At 42.6% G+C, this 20079-nt stretch overlaps 1 protein-coding gene across 1 annotated transcript in view; it reads right to left on the bottom strand.

Annotated features, from left to right (window-relative positions):
* Positions 1-18766: 18766 nt before the first annotated feature.
* The window catches only part of SLC43A1 (solute carrier family 43 member 1), a 103277-nt gene continuing 101964 nt past the window's right edge, over positions 18767-20079 (bottom strand). The window contains exon 15 of the mRNA XM_030186291.1: positions 18767-19056. Within this exon, the coding sequence (XP_030042151.1) occupies positions 18868-19056 (189 nt within the window). The 3' untranslated portion in view covers positions 18767-18867. The remainder of the gene's footprint in view (positions 19057-20079) is intronic.

Below are 20079 nucleotides of genomic sequence, written 5' to 3'. Positions count from 1 at the left end.
CGTTAGGTGAAGAAAACTTTTCTCCGATTTGTTTTAAATTTACTACACTGTAGTTTCATCGCATGCCCCCTAGTCCTAGTATTTTTGGAAAGCATGAACAGACGCTTCACATCCACCTGTTCTACTCCACTCATTATTTTATGTACCTCTATCATGTCTCCCCTCAGCCGTCTCTTCTCCAAGCTGAAAAGCCCTAGCCTCCTTAGTCTTTCTTCATAGGGAAGTCGTCCCATCCCCGCTATCATTTTCGTCTCCCTTCGCTGCACCTTTTCCAATTCCACTATATCTTTCTTGAGATGCGGCGACCAGAATTGAACACACTACTCAAGGTGCGGTTGCACCATGGAGCATTATAACATCCTCACACCTGTTTTCCATACCTTTCCTAATAATACCAACATTCTATTCGCTTTCCGAGCCGCAACAGCACACTGAGCAGAAGGTTTCAGTGTATTATCGACGACACCCAGATCCCTTTCTTGGTCCGTAACTCCTAACATGGAACCTTGCATGACGTAGCTATAATTCGGGTTCTTTTTTCCTATATGCATCACCTTGCACTTGCTCACATCACCTGCCATCTAGCCGCCCAGTCTCCCAGTCTCGTAAGGTCCTTCTGTAATTTTTCACAATCCTGTTGCGAGTTAACAACTTTGAATAACTTTGTGTCATCAGCAAATTTAATTACCTCTCTAGTTACTCCCATCTCTAAATCATTTATAAATATGTTAAAAAGCAGCGGTCCTAGCAAAGACCCCTGAGGAACCCCACTAACTACCCTTCTCCATTGTGAATACTGCCCATTTATCCCCACTATCTGTTTCCTATCCTTCAACCAGTTTTTAATCCACAATAGGACTTTTCCTCCTATCTCATGACCCTCCAATTTCCTCTGTAGCCTTTCATGAGGTAACTTGTCAAACGCCTTTTGAAAATCCAGATATACAATATCAACCGGCTCCCCTTTGTCCACATGTTTGTTTACTCCTTCAAAGAATTGAAGTAAATTGGTCAGGCAAGATTTCCCCACACAAAAGCCATGCTGACTTGGTCTCAGTAATCCATGTCCTCGAATGTGCTCTGTAATTTTGTTTTTAATAATAGCCTCTACCATTTTCTCCGGCACCGACGTCAGACTCACCGATCTATAATTTCCCGGATCTCCCTGAAACTGGAGAACTTGAATATGTATACGCTAGAGAAAAGGAGAGAGAGAGGTGATATGATACAGACATTTAAGTACTTGAAAGGTATTAATATACCTCTTCCAGAAATGTAGGGGTGGTAGAACTAGAGGACATGAATTGAGGTTGCAGGGAGATAAACTTAGGAGAAATGTCAGGAAATACTTTTTCACAGAGAGGGTAGTGGACGCCTGGTAGTAGAGTAAAAAACAGTGAGTGAATTAAAAAATGCGTGGATAGACACAAGGGAAATCTAAAAATAAAAAAGATGGAAACACAACATGGCTGAAATCTAAGTAGATCTAGCGCATGTCAAGAGTAGTGGGAACAAAGACCAAAGCCAGGCCTTTTTAACTATTAGAAGATGTGTATTCTGCTTTTGTAGACTGAACTGTCTTTCCTCCAGTTTTGTTCCTTCTTTCTTAGTTCCTGTCTTGCCTAATATTATTGGAAAACCATGGATCAATATTTGATCTCCGCCTAGTGGTTAGTGTAGCGGACTTTGATCCTGGGGTACTGGGTTCGATTCCCACTGCAGCTCCTTGTGACTCTGGGCAAGTCACTTAACCCTCCATTGCCCCAGGTACAAAATAAGTACCTGTATATATGTAAACCACTTTGAATGTAATTGCAAAATACCACAGAATGATAAATAGTAGTAGTAGTAGAAAGGCGGTATATCAAGTCCTATTTCCCTTTCCCTTTTAGTCAAAGATCTAATAGGCATGATAATATCAAGTGTATTTGTTTATGTGTTATTCCAGTGCTCAACAAGTTCATCAGCTGAGAGAGAATCTAAACCTTTCAATAAAGGATACTATTGCTCTTTTAATTTGACAGGCACAATTATGCCACAAGTTTCAAAAATCTGAACAGATGAAGTTTCAAGTTGAGATAAATTTACTAATGTTTGCAAAGTAATTAGATAATGATCTAACCACGGTACCTTGTCTTTCGAGACTAAAAGATTTGAGGAAAAACAGGACTTCTTTCCAAGAAAGCATAGATCCAAAGTGTGCCCTGCAGCATGGGTTGGACCCACGACAAACTGATCTCAGTCTAAACAAGATGATACATAACCAAAATCTGCAATATACATGCCCTCTTCAATCTTGTCATAATGGAGATTAAAATCACCAGTAAGATTCTATTCAATGGTGTAAAATTATAACAGGTTAAAGCTTCAATCAGAGGTGAAAAATCTGTCTGCAAACTGCTAGGAGGATTATATATATGAACTAAATTCAACATAGAAGAAGACAGCAATAAAGATTCAACTGATGCTGAGAGTCTAAACTCTTGATATAAAGGCAAAAGACTGAAGAAGATTCACCAAATCCGGTAAGGGGGAACTAAGGTCGATGCCGGACAGACTTCTACGGTCTGTGGCCCACAAATGGCAAAACACAGGTGAAGCTTCGGCAACTCCGGTGTTGTAGATCAGTTTATTCTCATGTGCTGCGAGTAAGGGTGCTGTGCAGCTCAGGGGGGAGGGGAAGACATTTTGATTGGTAAGTTGAATAGTGTCAGCAATACTTGGGGATGATATATGGTTATAATCAAGACTGGATCCATAATGTTTGGCTGCCTATACGGTTGGCATGGTGAAGACTTGACAACCAGTTAAGCATGGGTGGCTGGGGCCACCTTGATGGGCAGACTGGATGGACTGTGCGGGTCTTTATCTGCCATCATTTACTTAGTTTGTGTTGTTTTTCTCTAATGATTGTATTTTCTCAGTTAGCAGTATCAGAGTGGACACTAGCAGGCTTATTTTTGAAAGAGAAGGGCACCCATCTTTTGACACAAATCGGGAGATGGGTGTCCTTCTCCCAGGGTCGCCCAAATTGGCATAATCGAAAGCTGATTTTGGGCGTCCTCAACTGCTTTCCATCGCGGGGATTACTAAAGTTCCCGGGGGCATGTCAGAAGCATAGCGAAAGTGGGACTGGGGCGTGCTTAACACATGGGCATCCTTGGTTGATAATGGAAAAAAGAAGGGCATCCTGACGAGCACTTGGCCGACTTTACTTGGTCCATTCCATAGCGTCCCACAGATCAATCCAGAGACGAGTGGGTTATGCCCCCCTACCAGCAGGTGGAGATAGAACTTCAGACTCTGTATATGTAGACCTGTGCAGCCAGCTTAGTCTCAGTATTCTCTCTATCTCAGCAGGTGGATAGACATATCCTGTGCAGCTCTCTGGATTGAGTTGTGTTCCTAGCCTGTTCCCTCAGGATTAGTTAAGCTGATTGAGATTTGCTCCTAGCCTGTTCCCTCAGGATTAGTTGAGCTAGGGGTTCGTGGCAAGGTTGAGCCAGTACGGGGTACACCTGGTGGTGCCAGGTCCCTCCCCTACCCCCTTCATGTTGCCAGGCTTGGTAACTCTCCCGGGCGCTCAGATGCTGATTATTTTTACAACTCCTGCCTTAAAAAAGAAAAAGGAAGTAAAGCAGAGCAAAGGAAATAAGAGAGCTGTTCAGCTCTAACATCACAATGCTTGGTAATTTCTTTCCTTTGGGGCTCTGTTTTTTCTTTACTATTGAGGTGAGTGTCCATTTTGTTTTTCCTTTGCAGTGGAGCGGGCGGGGAACATGGCGTTGCGGGACTCTCGGCAGTTATTTGGCTGGTTGAGGCACTGGCAGGGGAGCGTGTATTTAGGGCTCCGATGGTAGTCTTTCCAGGCTTATTTTGGCGTGATCTTGCTGTCACGGGCACCATTTTGTGCTGGGGTTCTCTGTTCAGCACAACGTTGTTGGCTCCTCTCAGTTTCGTGGTTCTTTGCTATGGCGCGATTGGAGCGCTATGGGAGGGGCGCGGGTTCGGGGCGGTAGGTTTTTACCAGCCCGACTTTTTTCCTCGCCTGTTCCAGCTGTTGCTGCATGTTATAAGGGAGGGGAACTGTGAGGGTTTTCAGCCGCGGTATGCTTAGAGGGCTGAAACTCGTTTCTCTTTCGGGAGGTGTGTGGCGTATTCTGGATGAGCCAGTCTTCTGAGCGGCACTACAGGGCAGTGGGCTGTCATCTCCCATGCTCTTTCTCTGGATGAGCGTCCTGAAGCATTGCAGTCTTCTTTGCCAGGGTTCCATTTGCGTAATACTTTTGGGACAGGTCTTTTGCGTTTCTGCTGATCTTTTGTTTTTTTCGCCTGAGACTGCTGTCATTGTCTTTCTGCATAAGTTTGGCACGCCATTGGTTCTGGCATTTGGTTTGCTTCCAGGGATTGCATGTGGTGGGGACTGTCAGTCGGTCTCGGATCAGGTATGTTCCCTGGGGGTTTAAAAATTTTTCTTGTCAGGACTGTGTATGATCTGCCATGCGGTCTCTGGGCTGACATCTTGTTTTCTTGCAGAGTGGTAGCTCTGTTCTTTGTCAGAATTGTTGCTATTTTATCTTGGTCCAGAGTACACATTCTGTCCTCTAGTAGGACAGTTTTCATATTATGTTAGTCAGATTGCTCAATATTGCTTTCTGGCAGGATTGTTGTCTTCTTATGTGCCTTCAGATTGGACTTTGGTCCTGGCAGGTCTGTTGCCTTCTTATGTTCTTCCATTATGGACGTCTGGTCCCCTGGTAGGAACGTGATTATCTGGTGTTCACAATGCTCTCCTTCCCTCTGGCAGTTCGGCCGTCACTGGTCTCTCATAGGGTAGGCATGTTGCCTTTTTCAGGAGTGCCATGTGGCCTCTGTTTGCCATGTTGCCTTTTGCAGGGCTGACATATTGCGTCCTTTCCAGATAGGTTCTTCCCGCATGTTCGACTCACTTCTATAGAAGACTAGGTGTAAGCTAGTGAACAGTGCAGTGGGCTGTCATCTGTGAGGCACAGGGTCTGTTCCCACTCGGGCTCTTTTCATCCTGCCTTCTATTAGGCCTGACATCTGATCTGTAGCAGCACTGACATCGGGTTTATTCCATGGCTGGTTTGTATTTTGTTTCCAGGGGCATCATTGGTGTGGACCTGCCTTATGGCAAGACCTTTAGCGTTGTAGAGTCTCTGAGAGAGGTGGAGCACATTGTTTCTCCCGGTAGTGAATTTTCTACAAGTAGCAACTTATTACGCGATGAGTTCCTGAAGAAGTTTTCGAAACCCTGCAGAGTCGGACTCTCGTTGTTTCTACTTTTGGAAATTGTGTTTGAGCAGAGAGGGACCTAAGGCGATCTTATTTGATATCTTACAAATCTGGTTGGAACTATATTATCAAAGAGGATTAAGTTTTGTGTTGTGTGGACATGGACAGAATGGAATTAATATGGGAATTATCAACCAGGAGTTCGCCAGTTTGACGGAAGGCCTTTCTGACTCTACAACGCTAAGTGTCTTTGTTTCAGCAATTTATTCATTTAGTAAAAAGTGAATGATATAGTATTTGTGCACCTATAGATTTTTTGTGCACAGGAGGTCATTGGAAATCAGTGACGGAGTTGACAAAAAGCAGCAAATATGAGTTATCTTGTTGGGCAGACTGGATGGACCATGGAGGTCTTTTTCTGCCGTCATCTACTATGTTACCTATTAGCCTCCATTAGCAGAAGGAGTGTGCCGTGGGAAGGTTTAATTTATATCACAGCACGGGGGTGCATTAGCAAGCATGAAAATTAAATATAAAAAAAAATATATTAAGGAGTAGACTAGTGATTGAGATGCTTGTCCACCCTTAGAGACACTAAACACTTTGTGTAGCCTCATTTGGGTGAGTTTTCTAGTCTGAGGTCTCTCCTTATACTCAAATAATAAAGGCCAGTCGCTAATTTGGTGTACTACCGGGTCAGTTCCCCCACTGAGCATTTCCAGGATATTATACCCTGGTTTGTACGATTAAGGTTTTGGAATTTTTACCAGAGGTAATTTGGGGACATTTCACGTTTTTGGGTGCAAAGAACAGACAATCAAAAAACTCCAAACTGCCAAGAATACAGCCGCCAGACTCATATTTGGAAAAACCAAATATGAAAGCGCAAAACCCCTAAGAGAGAAACTTCACTGGCTTCCACTTAAGGAGCGCATTGCGTTCAAGATCTGCACAATTGTACACAAAATCATTCATGCAGATGCCCCAATCTATATGCTAAACCTTGTGGACCTACCTCCCAGAAACACCACAAGATCATCCCGCAAATTTCTCAACCTGCACTACCCCAGCTGCAAAGGACTTAAATACAAGCTGATGCACGCCACTACCTTCTCTTACAAGAGCACGCAGATATGGAATGCATTACCTACAGACCTGAAAGCAATCAAAGAAACAACTATGTTTCGAAAATCTCTGAAAACATTCTTCTTCAACAAGGCCTACAATGAAAACCTATAACTTCACTAGGTCCATTCAATTATGAACACACACCCTCTATAACTACCTTAACAACTCTCTTCCTTCTTCCATCTCCCCTTCCTAATCGCCACACATAACTAACTGTATCTGATATCCAGCTATGACAATGTTACCAAATCTATGTAAGCCACATTGAGCCTGCAAATAGAATGTGGGATACAAATGCAATAAATAATAATAATAATGCTGAGTTTTGTTTGCATGTTTTCTGTTCTGTATATCATTTCCCTTGATTTCAGGGGGCATGACCCTCGAGGTTCGGTCGTTGTCACAGGGACCGCTGAGACCTCACAGTAAGCTACGGAGGATGCAGTACTTTCACAATTGCAGTCCCCAATTAGATGGTTTTCATCCCGCGGTTGTGGTAGAGGCAGAACCTGCGAGGGTTCTATGAAGGCAGGAGTGGAAGTTAATATTGGATTGTTTTCTCTTCTTCAGCTGCTTTGATATTGACAATACTGAGACTAAGCTGGCTGCACAGGAGTGGAGGAGTGGCCTAGTGGTTAGGGTGGTGGACTTTGGTCCTGGGGAACTGAGGAACTGAGTTCGATTCCCACTTCAGGCACAGGCAGCTCCTTGTGACTCTGGGCAAGTCACTTAACCCTCCATTGCCCCATGTAAGCCGCATTGAACCTGCCATGAGTGGGAAAGCGCGGGGTACAAATGTAACAAAAAAAAAATACATATACCAAGAATCTGAAGTTCTCTCTATCTCCACCTGCTGGACATAACCCACTCGTCTCTGGATTGATCTGTTGGGACTAATGGAAAGAAAATTATCAGGTAATAAACTAATTTTTCCTTTTTTTCTTGCGACCAAGCCTCAAAAAGGTGCCCGAAGTGACCAGATGACCACCGGAGGGAATCGGGGATAACCTCCCCTTACTCCCCCAGTGGTCACTAACCCCCTCCCACTCTTAAAAAAAAAACTTTAAAAATATTTTTTGCCAGCCTCAAATGTCATACCCAGCTCCCTGACAGCAGTATGCAGGTCCCTGGAGCAGTTTTTGTGGGTGCAGTGCACTTCAGGCAGGCGGACCCAGGCCCATCCCCCCCACCTGTTACACTTGTGGTGGTAAATGTGAGCCCTTCAAAACCCACCAGAAACCCACTGTACCCACATCTAGGTGCCCCCCTCACCCCTTAGGGCTATGGTAGTGTTGTACAGTTTGGGGAGTGGGTTTTGGGGGGGCTATGAACCTGGGAGCAATTTCTGAAGTCCACTGCAGTGCCCCCTAGGGTGCCTGGTTGATGTCCTGGCATGCGAGGGGAACCAGTGCACTACGAGTGCTGGCTCCTCCCACAACTAAAGGGCTTAGATTTGGTCGTTTCTGAGATGGCGTCCTCGGTTTCCATTATCGCTGAAAACTGGGGACGACCATCTCTAAGGACGACCATCTCTAAGGTCGACCTAAATGTTAACATTTGGGCGTCCCCGACCGTATTATCGAAACGAAAGATGGACGCCCATCTTGTTTCGATAATATGGGTTTTCCCGCCCCTTCCCAAGGACGTCCTGTGAGGACGCCCTCAGGAAACCTTGGGCGCCCCGTTCGATTATACCCCTCAAGATAAACCATGAATGTGGCAGCAAATGGAAATCACCAGCTGATGATGATATCATGCAGGTTATGAAATTCCATCTCATCTTCATAATCATCAGGGTCCGCTAACTCACTATGATTTGATGTAATTTGATCGGCATGTTGGAAAAATTTTGTAAAGCTTTAAAGTGTCATGGATTTAATTTACCGTTCTGTGGGTACAACCAAAGCAGTTTGTAGATACTGTATGCAAGTACTTTACAGAAATTGGAGCCATTGTCAGTAGTTGTTGTGGTGATTTTATCCTGGAGGTGGAATGGATGGATTCTAAAGCAGCTGCAATAACATAATGAGTGTGGGATCCTTTTAGGCAATGACATGCCAGAGCCGCTGATCTTTGCATCGTCATCTGATCTATCCAGTGGATTGTCACCCCAAGCAAAGACTTGTGATGAATAGACCAACAATCCACTGTAGTAGCAACAAACTATTGATTTTCCATTTCCCAAATCAAGTTCGTCATTTCGTGAAAATGCAAGCTGTTGCACAGTATTTTTCAATTCATAACTAATTTGGAAGAATGCTCTTATCAAGTTTTAAAATGCTGGCAATTCTGTAGTACTGAAAAGCTCACATGTTGGATGGAACGGCACTAGCGCATGCACGGTGCGGACACTGCCTTAAAAACAGTGTGCCTGACAAGTACCCACACTGGCTCTGTTGGATGACACCAATTTGTGAGAATATATGCCTGCTGTCCTCGGAGAACATCTGCTACAGGTGACTTAACTTTGCTTTACATGTGTAAGTGGGAGCCCCGCCCACATGTACACCCCCATGCATTTACGCACTATGCCACTTATATGCAGTTACAGAATAGCACTTAGGTAAATGTACATTTTACACACGTAAGTGCTAATAATCTGTAATTTTGCATGCACAAGGGGCGTGTAAATGCAGGTAACATAGAACTGAAGGCCAGTTAGGCACCTATTTAGAAGTTACAGACATAAAGGCGCCTCAGAATTCAGGAGCAGTGTAAATGAACGCAGTGAAATACACATGTAGGAGCATAAATTATGTATGTGGGTCCTCTGAATACATGCCGTTCACATCAAAGTACACGCCCTTTAGTTGCTACATGTACTTCTAGATGCATAACCTATTGCAGAATTCTATAAAAAGTCCTTTACACACAAAAAAATCCTTTATAAGAATGAATTCCCTAAGAGAGCACTGGACCATGTCCTGGGAAAGGTGAAGCGTCCAGTAACTGCAGGAAGTAGCATTTTATTGTGCTACAAAAAAATAATCAAACACAAAAAAGGGGGGGTCCAAATCTCCCATGAAAACGGAACAAACCACAAGAAATGGCGGAAGATAAACCAAAACAGACCAAAAAACAAGGGAGTAAGAGCACCAGAAAAGTTTAATGGGACCCTACACGGTCCGTGTTTCGGCCAGCAGGCCTTCCTCAGGGGTCTGCTAATTTGCTTTCAAGCAAATTAGCAGACCCCTGAGGAAGGCCTGCTGGCCGAAACACGGACCGTGTAGGGTCCCATTAAACTTTTCTGGCGCTCTTACTCCCTTGTTTTTTGGTCTGTTTTGGTTTATCTTCCTACAAAAAAATAAAACATCTACACAATTTTGTATTAGAAATTCCCATAGTAACAGACTTTTAATACGTGAAAGGGATTACACAACAGAAAAAATACAAATACGGTCTTTACACTTGAACCTTTCTGAATATTCAGTTTATTGATCATACCTGAGAGAGCTGGGCTTCTGTGGGCTTTTCCTAATTTAAGGGATCATTTACTAACAGGTTGTGCTAAGGCAGTTATCGCGTTACTTGTTAGTAAATGATCCCTTAAGTCTCAACAGTGTGAGCACTTTGGACAGTTCAGGAAATGCCATGCCACTGTTTTAGAGGGATGTGTAAAGTGGAGCTGGGCATACTTGATTTATGGCTGGGCCAGCACTATGGAACATGTTGCCGGCTATGCTGTATTTGGAAACTGGCTTGTATGAAGCAAACCAAAGCTTCTCCCTTTACAGTAGCTTTTCAAGTATAGTATTGTCGATTTTATGATGCTGACTGAATTCTCTACATTTTTAAATCAATTTGACAATTTTACTTCACTTGGTGCTTTTGTAATCCACCTAGAATTTTAGTATACATGGAATATAAATCAGAAAAAAATAAATAAATATGATTTTGTAATGTCATGAATTTTTAATTTTAATGGTATGTCGTATGTGTTTGATTTATGTGTAGTGTTAATTGAGTTTCTGAAGATAGGCAACCTGTAGGTAATAAATGAAATGATCACTCTTTACAAATAAATAAACATAGACACTGATCCAGGCTGTATTTGAAATGTGCTGTTCTAATTCAGCTGAAATGTATTAACTGTGGTAGTGCTAAAGAAATGATATGGCAGGGTAAACCCAATGACAGGGAGACCTGGGTTCAATTCTCAGGCCTGGTCTTTGTTTCCTGGGCCAGCTGCAAAAGCATTGTTCACAGGCCCCAGGTCTGGAGGAGAGGGTCCTGGCCATTGCACAACAGGATAGGTGCACTTTTACCGAGTTCCAATGGGGCCTCAAGTAGACACTTTCAAGATGGCTGCTGCTGATTTGGGCTCCACAGGAGGTCATCATTGGGTAGGAGGGACCAATCTGGTCGTCAATCGATGGAGAACTCATGCTGCTGTACGTCAACTTCCAGTAATGGGCTCCTGCTCAAATGCAGTCTCTTGCCCTCAGCAGGAGTCCTAGCAGAACCACACTTCTTATCTGCGGCTGCCTGTTCTGCTGGCTTACATCTGAAGCCGCGCCGCCCCACATTGTTCAAACATAAGATCAAAGGCTACATACAAGGAGACAGCGACAGATAAGAAGCACTGTTCTCCAACTAGAGGCTGACTGAATTTTGGTTTTGGTTACGGTGCCAAAACTGGGCCAAAATCCTTTTTCTGGCCGGTTTCCATTTCAGATGAAAGGCCATGGTTACGGTTTCAGCCGAAACTGACCATTAGGCATATTTTCAAAGCACTTAGCCTTCCAAAGTTCCATAGAAACCTATGGAACTTTGGAAGGCTAAGTGCTTTGAAAATGTGCCTCCATGTGTTTTCAGTGGAAACTGAAAATATGTGTTTTGTCTGGTTTGTCTCCCTCCCTCCCCCACCCACCTGTAGGTGCTCTCTCAGGCCTATCTTACAATCCTTGGTGATCTAGGGGTGTAGTCAGGGTAGGAGTGATCCCCAGCTGCTCCTGCCCATGCAGGCTTTGCTCTCAAAATGGTTGCCATGACCTCTAGTGGCATTTCATGAGATTCTCTTTTTGTGGTGTGCCCCAGGGCTCACCACTTTCCCCCCCTTGCTGGTTAATGTTTATGTTACTCCTTTGAGCAAGTTGCTATCGGGTCTGGGCTTCTTTGTACTGATTTATACTGATGACTTCTTTTTGCTTTGCCCCGAGTTGGGTTCTTTTAATGAAGCATTGAATAGTCTGAGTCATGCTGTTCCTTTGGTTAACCAGTGGACTTTTACGAATTTTTTGAAACTAAACAAATTAAAAACCAAGCTTCTGTGGTTTGGTGATTCCCATGTCATCAAAGAAACTGAGACTGGAATCTGGGGAAATATTGAAAACTGAAATCAAATCAAGGGTGCTTGGTGTTCTTTTGGATGCCAGACTATCTTTTGATTTGCATATACCTAATTTAACAAAAAAGGATTTTTTTTTTTAATTGTACCAATTGAGGGCGATAAGGTCATCTTTAAATAATGAGTGCTTTAGGGTTGTAGCTCAGGCTATATTACTCCCACAGTTATATTATTGTAATTCTCTGTACTATTCATTGTCTTCAAAATCACGGCAGCTGCAGAACACTGCAGCTAGGCTCATTTTTGGTTGAGGCAGGTTTGAAAGTGCTTCTCCACTCTTTCACTCTTTGCATTGGTTACCAGTTGACTCACATATTGATTTTAAAATAGTATGTTTGATTTATAAATCATTGCATGGTTTGAATTTTTAAAGTGTTGCTAAAACTCTAATTATTCCTTCTCATTTACATACTGTTCGTGAGGCTCATAGATTGAAGCTTGGTTTCCCATCTTTAAAAGGAGTTTCTAAAAAAAAAAAAAAGGCAGTTGGAATTGTCCTTCCCTTTTCAAGGAGCAAGGACATGGAATAGTTTACTGAGTCAATTCAGATAATTGCCATCCTATTTACTTTTACAGACGTTTTTGAAATGTATTTGTTCTCATGTTTGATAAATAACCCTTAATTGTATCGTTTTTATATTTAAATGTACCATATTTCCCTCTGTTGTTGAGGTTTCTCTTTTGTGATCCACTTTGAATCCCATTGTGGAATTTAGTGGATTATAAGACTGAAATAGAATAGGTCACAGCAGCCATTTTGAGAATGGAGTTGACATAGGTAAGAGCGACTGGGGATCATTCCTGCCCTGACTAGACCACCAGGGATTGCAATTAATGCAGTTATGATCCTGCATAGTAGTTTATATGGTAAATAGAGTGCTCCAAATAAATGCTTTTGATACAAAGGTTTAGCAGGAATTTAAGTCTGTAAATTTGGGGTGATAAGCTCCTTAGGAATTAGCGCTCTGTGGAGGTATGACATCAGCTGTCACTCCAAATGTGGCACAGTCATCCATTGTAAAAGCACTGTGGCTTTTAGTTTCAGTTTTCATTAGCTAAGATATGTATGCGGACGGTGTTTTGCTTGGAGGTAAAATACAGTCTTTCATTATTTAAATTATTACATATATTCTGGCTTGGATACTATTTGGGTGATTCTAAAAAATGTCCAGGTTCTGTTGGGTGTGATGAAGATGCAGTGTTTTAATCAAACTTGTGGCATGCAGAAGCTAGATTCTATGAGAAAGGAATCTGCAGTGACTGTTTTCAAGCACAAGTACTGGTCAGCTTATAGTGTTAGTAGGGAAATGATATTATAGTGAAATTAAATTTATATATTAGAAAATAATTTGAGAAATGTATTGCTCTTGATTGTAATTTTTCAGAGCATATAGTCTTTGCATTCAGTAACATCAATGAGCTTTTTTTATTCTGGACTGTGCATCAAGCTGGTATAATGTCCACAATGTAGACCAGTGTCTGGACTCCTTTATCCTGTTATAGTAAGAATCATCAGTTTTATAACTAAATACAAAATGGGAAACATATCAAAGCTGCTTTCTCTTGTTATTTGTGCACAGTTTGGGTAAGCATAAAAAGGTGGTATTTATGATTTTTTTTGTTTATCATGCTCTCACAAAGTTCCAGTCTAGAATATTCAACTACATCTGTATTGGGAACATAAGTGTGCCAAACTTGAGAAGTCCTTGTTAAAATGGTTCTCTCAGTTGTCAGTCTGTGCTTGCAGTTCTTGGGACTGGAGGGTAATAATCTGTGGGATTTAGCAGAGGTCTGCTGGTAGAAGGAGGATAACCAGTGGGACACTGTCATACCAGAGTACAAATTAAATCTTAGTGATAGGGTGGATCGAATTGGTGGAGGGGTAGCACTGTACGTTAAGGAGGGCCTTGAATCAAATAGATTGAAAATTCTACAGGAAACAAAACATCTTGGAATCCCTATGGACTACATTCCATGTGTAAAGGGGAAAAGGATAGCGATAGGAGTTTACTACTGTCCACCTGGCTAGGATGAACAGACAGATGTTGAAATGTTATCAGAAATTAGGGAGGCTAACAAACTGTCGTGTCCCCTACCTCAACACAAGCGGCGTCCTTAGGCTGCGCGGGGTCCTGTCGACACGCACACTTGACTGGCACTGCCTGAGCCATGTGTGTGTAGTCATCTCTGGGTTTGTTCAGAGAACGGTGGTTGCAGGCTCCTTAACTGCTTTGCTTCTATGCACCTGTTTCTGCTCTCTCTCTGCCTGGCTTCCAGGCTCCTTGATTGCTTTGCTTCCACCCACCTGGGTCTGCTCTTCCTCTGCCTGGCTTCCCTTGCTTCTCTCCTATTGGTCTTTTGGTTCCTCCTTACCCTGCTCTTATCCTATGGCTGTGCACCTTCTCCCTGCTGATGTCAGACACCAGCACATTATCAGCTGAGCTCTTCCTGGACTCCGTGCTTCGGCTTCTACTTTGGTAGGTGTTTCTAACTCTGTAGTCTGCTTCTTATCTACGGGTCCCTCGCTGCTGACTTTGCCTGTACCTGGATTACCCTTCTGCCTGCCTACTGACTTTCGCATGCATCTGGATTACTCTCTTGCCTGCCGCCTGCCTACTGACTTTCGCCTGTACCTGGATTACTCTCTTGCCTGCCTACTGACTTTCGCCTGTACCTGGATTACTCTCTTGCCTGCCGCCGTCTGCCTACTGACTACCGCTTGTACCTGGATTACTCTCTTGACCTGCTGCCTGCCTGGCCGATACATTCATCACCCCGCTTCCAGCTCCGTCCTGCAGGCCGCAGGGGCTCAACCTCTGGGGAACGGCGGTCAGCGCAAGTGAAACCCGGAGTTGTCCAGCCGCCAAGCAGAACCTGGTCCGAGTACTGGGCTCAGCAGCGCTCTACTTGGTACAAGAACTCACAAGTTTGACACAAACCGGGCAACACAATAATAATGGGTGATTTCAATTACCCTTATATTGACTGGATAAATGTAACATTAGGGCATGCCATGGAGGTAAAATTCTTTGATGAAATCAATGACTGCTTTATGGAGCAGCTGTTACAGGAGCCAAAAAAAGGAGGAAAAATTCCAGATCTAATCCTTAATGGAGCACACGATCTTGTGCAGGAGGTAATACTGCTGGGCAGCTTGATAACAGTGATCATAATATGATCAGATTTGATATCGGCTTTGGAGTAAGTATTCACAGGAAATCCAATATGTTAGCATTTAACTTTCAAAAAGGAGAGTACAATAAAAGGAGAATGGTGGAAAAAAAAAACTTAGAGGAGCAGCTGCAAAGGTCAAAAATTTATACCAGGCGTGAATACTGTTCAAACATATCATCCTGGAAGCCCAGGCGAAATATATTCCGTATATTAAAAAAGGAGGACCAAACAGCAGCCAGCGTGGTTAAAAAGTGAGGTGAAGGAATCTATTAGAGCTAAACGAAAATCCTTCAGACTATGGAAGAAAGAAACGACTGACAATAATAAGAAACAGCATAAGGAATGGCAAGTCAAATGCAAAGTGCTGATAAGGAAGGCAAAGAGGGACTTTGAAAAAAGTTTGCTTTGGATGCAAAAACACATAGTAAAAATTGTTTTAGGTATATTAAAAGCAAAAAAAACAGCAAAAGAATCGGTCAGACCACTAGATGAACAAGGAGTAAAAGGGGCAACTCAGGGAAGACAAAGCCATAGCAGAGAGATTAAATGAATTCTTTGCTTTGGTCCTCACCGAGAAAGATTTGGGAGAGATACTGGTGCCAGAAATGGTATTCAAAGCTGATGAGTCAGAAAAACTGAATTAAATCTCTATAAACCTGGAGGATGTAATGGGGCAATTTGACAAATTGAAGAGTAGCAAATCTCCTGGACAGGATGGTATCTATCCCAGAGTACTGACAGAATTGAAAAATGAACTTGCGGAACTATTGTTAGTAATATGTAATTTATCTTTAAAATCCAGCATGGTACCGAAAGATTGGAGGGTGGCCAATGTAACACCGATTTTTAAAAATGGTTCAAGAGGTGAGCCTGACGTCGGTGCCGGGCAAAATGGTACAGACTATTATAACGAACAAAATTACAGAGCGCATTCAAAAGCATGGATTAATAAGACAAAGCCAACACGGATTTAGTGAAGGGAAATCTTGCTTCACTAACCTATTAAATTTCTTTGAAGGGGTGAACAAACACGTGGATAAAGGTGAGCCGGCCAATATTGTCAAAATACCTCATGAAAGACTCCAGAGGACATTGAAGAGTCGTGGGATAGGAGGAAGTGTTCTATTGTGGATTAAAAACTGGTTAAAAGATAGAAAACAGAGAGAAGGGTTAAATGGTCAGTATTCTCAATGGAGAAGGGTAGATAGTGGGGTTCCCCAGGGGTCTGTGCTAGGACTGCTGCTTTTTAACATATTTATAAATGATCTAGAGAAAGAAGTAACTAGTGAGGTAATTAAATTTGCTGACGACACAAAGTTATTGAAAGTTGTTAAATTGCAAGAAGATTGAAAAATTACAAGAGGACCTTACGAGACTGGGAGACTGGGCATCCAAATGGCAGATGACATTTAATGTGAGCAAGTGCAAAGTGATGCATGTGGAAAAGAGGAACCCAAACTATAGCTATGTAATACAAGGTTCCACATTAGGAGTCACTGGCCAGAAAAGGGATCTAGGCATCATTGTTGATGATGCGTTGAAACCCTCAGTGTGCGGCAGCAGGTAAGAAGGCAAATAGAATGTTAGGTATAATTAGGAAAGTAACGGAAAACAAAAATGAAGACATTATAATGCCTTTGTATCGTGGTGTGACTTCACCTCGAATATTGTATGTTCTGGTCACCACATCTCAACAAAATACATACTGGAATTAGAAAAGGTATAGAGAAGGGTGAAAAAAATGATAAAGGGGATGGGACGACTTCCCTATGAGGAAAGGCTAAAGCAGCTAGGGCTGTCCAGCTTAGAGGAGAGATGGCTGAGGGGAGATACGATAGAGGTCTATAAAATAATAAGTGGAGTGGTAGACATGAATTGCTTGTTTGCTCTTTCCAAAAATATTTGGACTAGGGGGCACGCAATGAAGCTATAAGGTAGTAAATTTAAAATGAATCTAAGAAAATATTTCTTCATTCAACGTGTAACTAAACTCTGGAATTCGTTGCCAGAGAATGTAGTAAAAAGAAGTTAGCTTAGCGGAGTTTAAAAAAGGTTTGGATAGCTTCTCAAATGAAAAGTCCATAAGCCATTATTATGATGGACATGGAAAATTCACTGCTTATTTCTAGGATAAGCAGCATAAAATGTATTGTACTGTTTTGGGATCTTGCCAGGTACTTATAACCTGGATTGGCCATTGTTGGAAACAGGATGCTGGGCTTGATGGACCTTTGGTCTGTCCCAGTATGGCGATACTTATGTACTTAATTATAAGCTCTGACAATCCCTAGTGGGCCTCATTGGTTTCAGTTTCGCTGAAAAGTGTTTAGACAGTTCCAGTAGCTGTTTTGGTTTCAGCCGAAACTGAAAAAGCTGTTTTGGTCAGCCCCTATCTTCATCTTACTGACAGGAAAGAGCTGTTCCAGTGGGAGAAGAAGGCAGGAGAGGACGGTGTAATGGTGTGAGGAGGACCAGAAGGTCCCTACATCTTCTATCAGGCAGCCATAGCCAAAATGACTTTAAACATGTGGGAAAACTGCAGAGAGCTGTGAATTAAGGCTCATAGTACTCTAGCCCAATTAGAGCAAGCTCTAAATAAGCTGGAGGTCACTCCAGAAGAAAAAGGAGGACTGCTGGAATCTCTCCTCCCATAGCATAGTTTGAGAGGGAAAGGCTACAATTTAGCCAGATCTAGTGCATGGCTGTTTTCACACTGATCTGTTTATATTTTAGCCCCTGAAACAGCTATTTGGTGAAACTTGGCCAAGTCAGGTTTTGTGTTCGAAACCCACCACTCTTGTTGCATAATAAAGGTATTTTTTTATTATTTGGACTTTTGCAGTCTTTTTATGGTCTGCTCACCATTTCCTTCGGTCTGGATTTTGCAAACCACCTGCCCACTTGTTTTTTGGGACCATTCCTCTCCCTTTGCACCCAAGCATCCTTCTAGTTTTCGCTCTCGCCTTTAGTCACCTTAAGATCATCACATACAATCACACCCAAGTCCCGCTCCTCTTTTGTGCACAAAAGTTCTTCAGCCCCTAAACTATAGCATTCTCTCAGGTTTTTGAAGCCCAAATGCAGAGTCCTGCATTTTTTTTTAGCATAAAGTCTAAGGTGCCAAATTCCAGACCATTCCCCTAGCTTCACTATGTCCTTCCTCACCATTAGGAATGTCTGCCCTTTTTGCAGATTTTGGTAGCATCCACAAAGAGGCAAACCTTACCAGACAGCCCTTCAAAAATATTGATTACAAAAATGTTAAAAAGAACCGGCCCAAGAACTGAACTTTGTGGTACACCACTGGTAACATCATTTTCCTCAGAATGAGCTCCATTTACCACTGTCACCTTCCACTCAACCAGTACTTCAAATACTGTCTGTGGTTCTCTGTGGCCTTCTAACTGTTCATTACAGGGTCTTATCAGCACAGCGTGACACTTTTTACCCTTAAGTGAACAGTAAAATGAATCTTGAAAATAATAGCATTCTGCTAAGAACTTAATGCTTTTAAAGAGAAACAAGATCTCAGTTCAAGGTTCCACTGCTTACACCTTGTATCTGAACCCAGCACAGAATAGGCAGAAGAACCATCAGAATACAGGGAAGTGCGCAAATAGGGAACATGCCCAAATTCCTGAGAGAAAGTTAAGGGCGATATGAATCCTAACCTGTAATGGCCTGAGCTGGGACCCTGCTCATCTCAAGCATCATTACAAGGAGGGACTTTATTAATAATCTAGTTTTCAGTGGCAGGAAATGTTTCCCTGCATCTAAGTCACCCATTCCCCAAGAAATTATTTCCTTCCTGTTGGATATCTGAGCTAATCACAAAACTTATTTAAACATCATTAAATAAAATATTGTAAAATATAGCCTTGTTCTTCATATTTTACAGGTACAAAAATATGAAATTGTTCACTCTTTGGCCTTTGTGTGACCTCAAGGATCTGTCCCAGGATCTATGCCATGGCGTCTTTGCTCAGGTCTCCATTGATTGTGGCATTGTCCTCGTGCAGTTTGATATGGGCACCATCAGCCAGCTCCATCTTCCCGTCCTTCATCTTCTGAATCAGCTGACGTCGGAAATAAAACAGGTATATTGGGAGGAGAAAGCCCACCAGGGAGAAAATGAGGAGACTTAAATTCACCTGGAGAGAAAGGCAAGAAGAGATCAGTTTATCGGGCTTGGACAGCACATGCTGTAACATAGTAACTAACTGAGCCTCCCACTCTGCCCAGCCTTTCCTGCCCACGCAGAGTGGGGCAGTGACTTGTCACTTAGGGGCCCTTTTACTAAACTGAGCTAGGTGCTAATATGCACCTAAAGCAGCTTAAAATGGCACACTGTGGGATGTGCTCAGGTGTCCTGTTGTAACTGCCAAAGGTGCATGTGTTAACAGCCCAATAAAATATTTTTTATTTTATTTAGGGGGGGTGTCAGAGGCAGAGTTAGCGCAGTTACATTACTGTGCGCTAACTGGTCAGTGAATGGATAGTGCATGAGCCCTTACTGTCAACAAAATGGGTGGCAGTAAGTGCTTCACGCAGTAAATATTTTTCATGCTGCAGGCTAATGACAACGTTAGCACATGACCATTAATACAAAAAAATACAAAAAGGCCATTTTTTACAGTTGCATAAAAATGTCTCTAGCGAGTGAGAAAGACCCGCATAAGGGGAAAGGGGACTTGATATACTGCCTTTCTGAGGTTTTTGCAACTACATTCAAAGCGGTTTACATATATTCAGGTACTTATTTTGTACCAGGGGCAATGGAGGGTTAAGTGACTTGCCCAGAGTCACAAGGAGCTACAGTGGGAAATGAACTCAGTTCCCCAGGATCAAAGTCCACTGCACTAACCACTAGGCTACTCCTCCACTCCAAGGGTGCACTAAGGCCACTTCTTTTTTTTACTGCAGCTTAGTAAAAGTGCCCCATAGTGAGGATAATAACAGGGAGCCTGGTTTAAAAGGGCAAGTAGACACCTACTTAGGTGCTATGTTATAAAAACACATTGACACCTAGGTATCTTTCTAAAATCCTGGCTTAAGTAGCAGAAATTGTGCCTTGGATGGAGGCACCGATATTTATACCTACTAGGTTTAAACATTCACAAGTGGAGGGTGTGAGTTCATGTGTAGACTAATATATTTCTCTGCCAGAGAAGAAG

Source organism: Microcaecilia unicolor, chromosome 1, assembly GCF_901765095.1.
Source record: "Microcaecilia unicolor chromosome 1, aMicUni1.1, whole genome shotgun sequence".
Lineage (NCBI taxonomy): Eukaryota > Metazoa > Chordata > Amphibia > Gymnophiona > Siphonopidae > Microcaecilia > Microcaecilia unicolor.
This window is presented reverse-complemented; position numbering and strand designations above follow the sequence as displayed.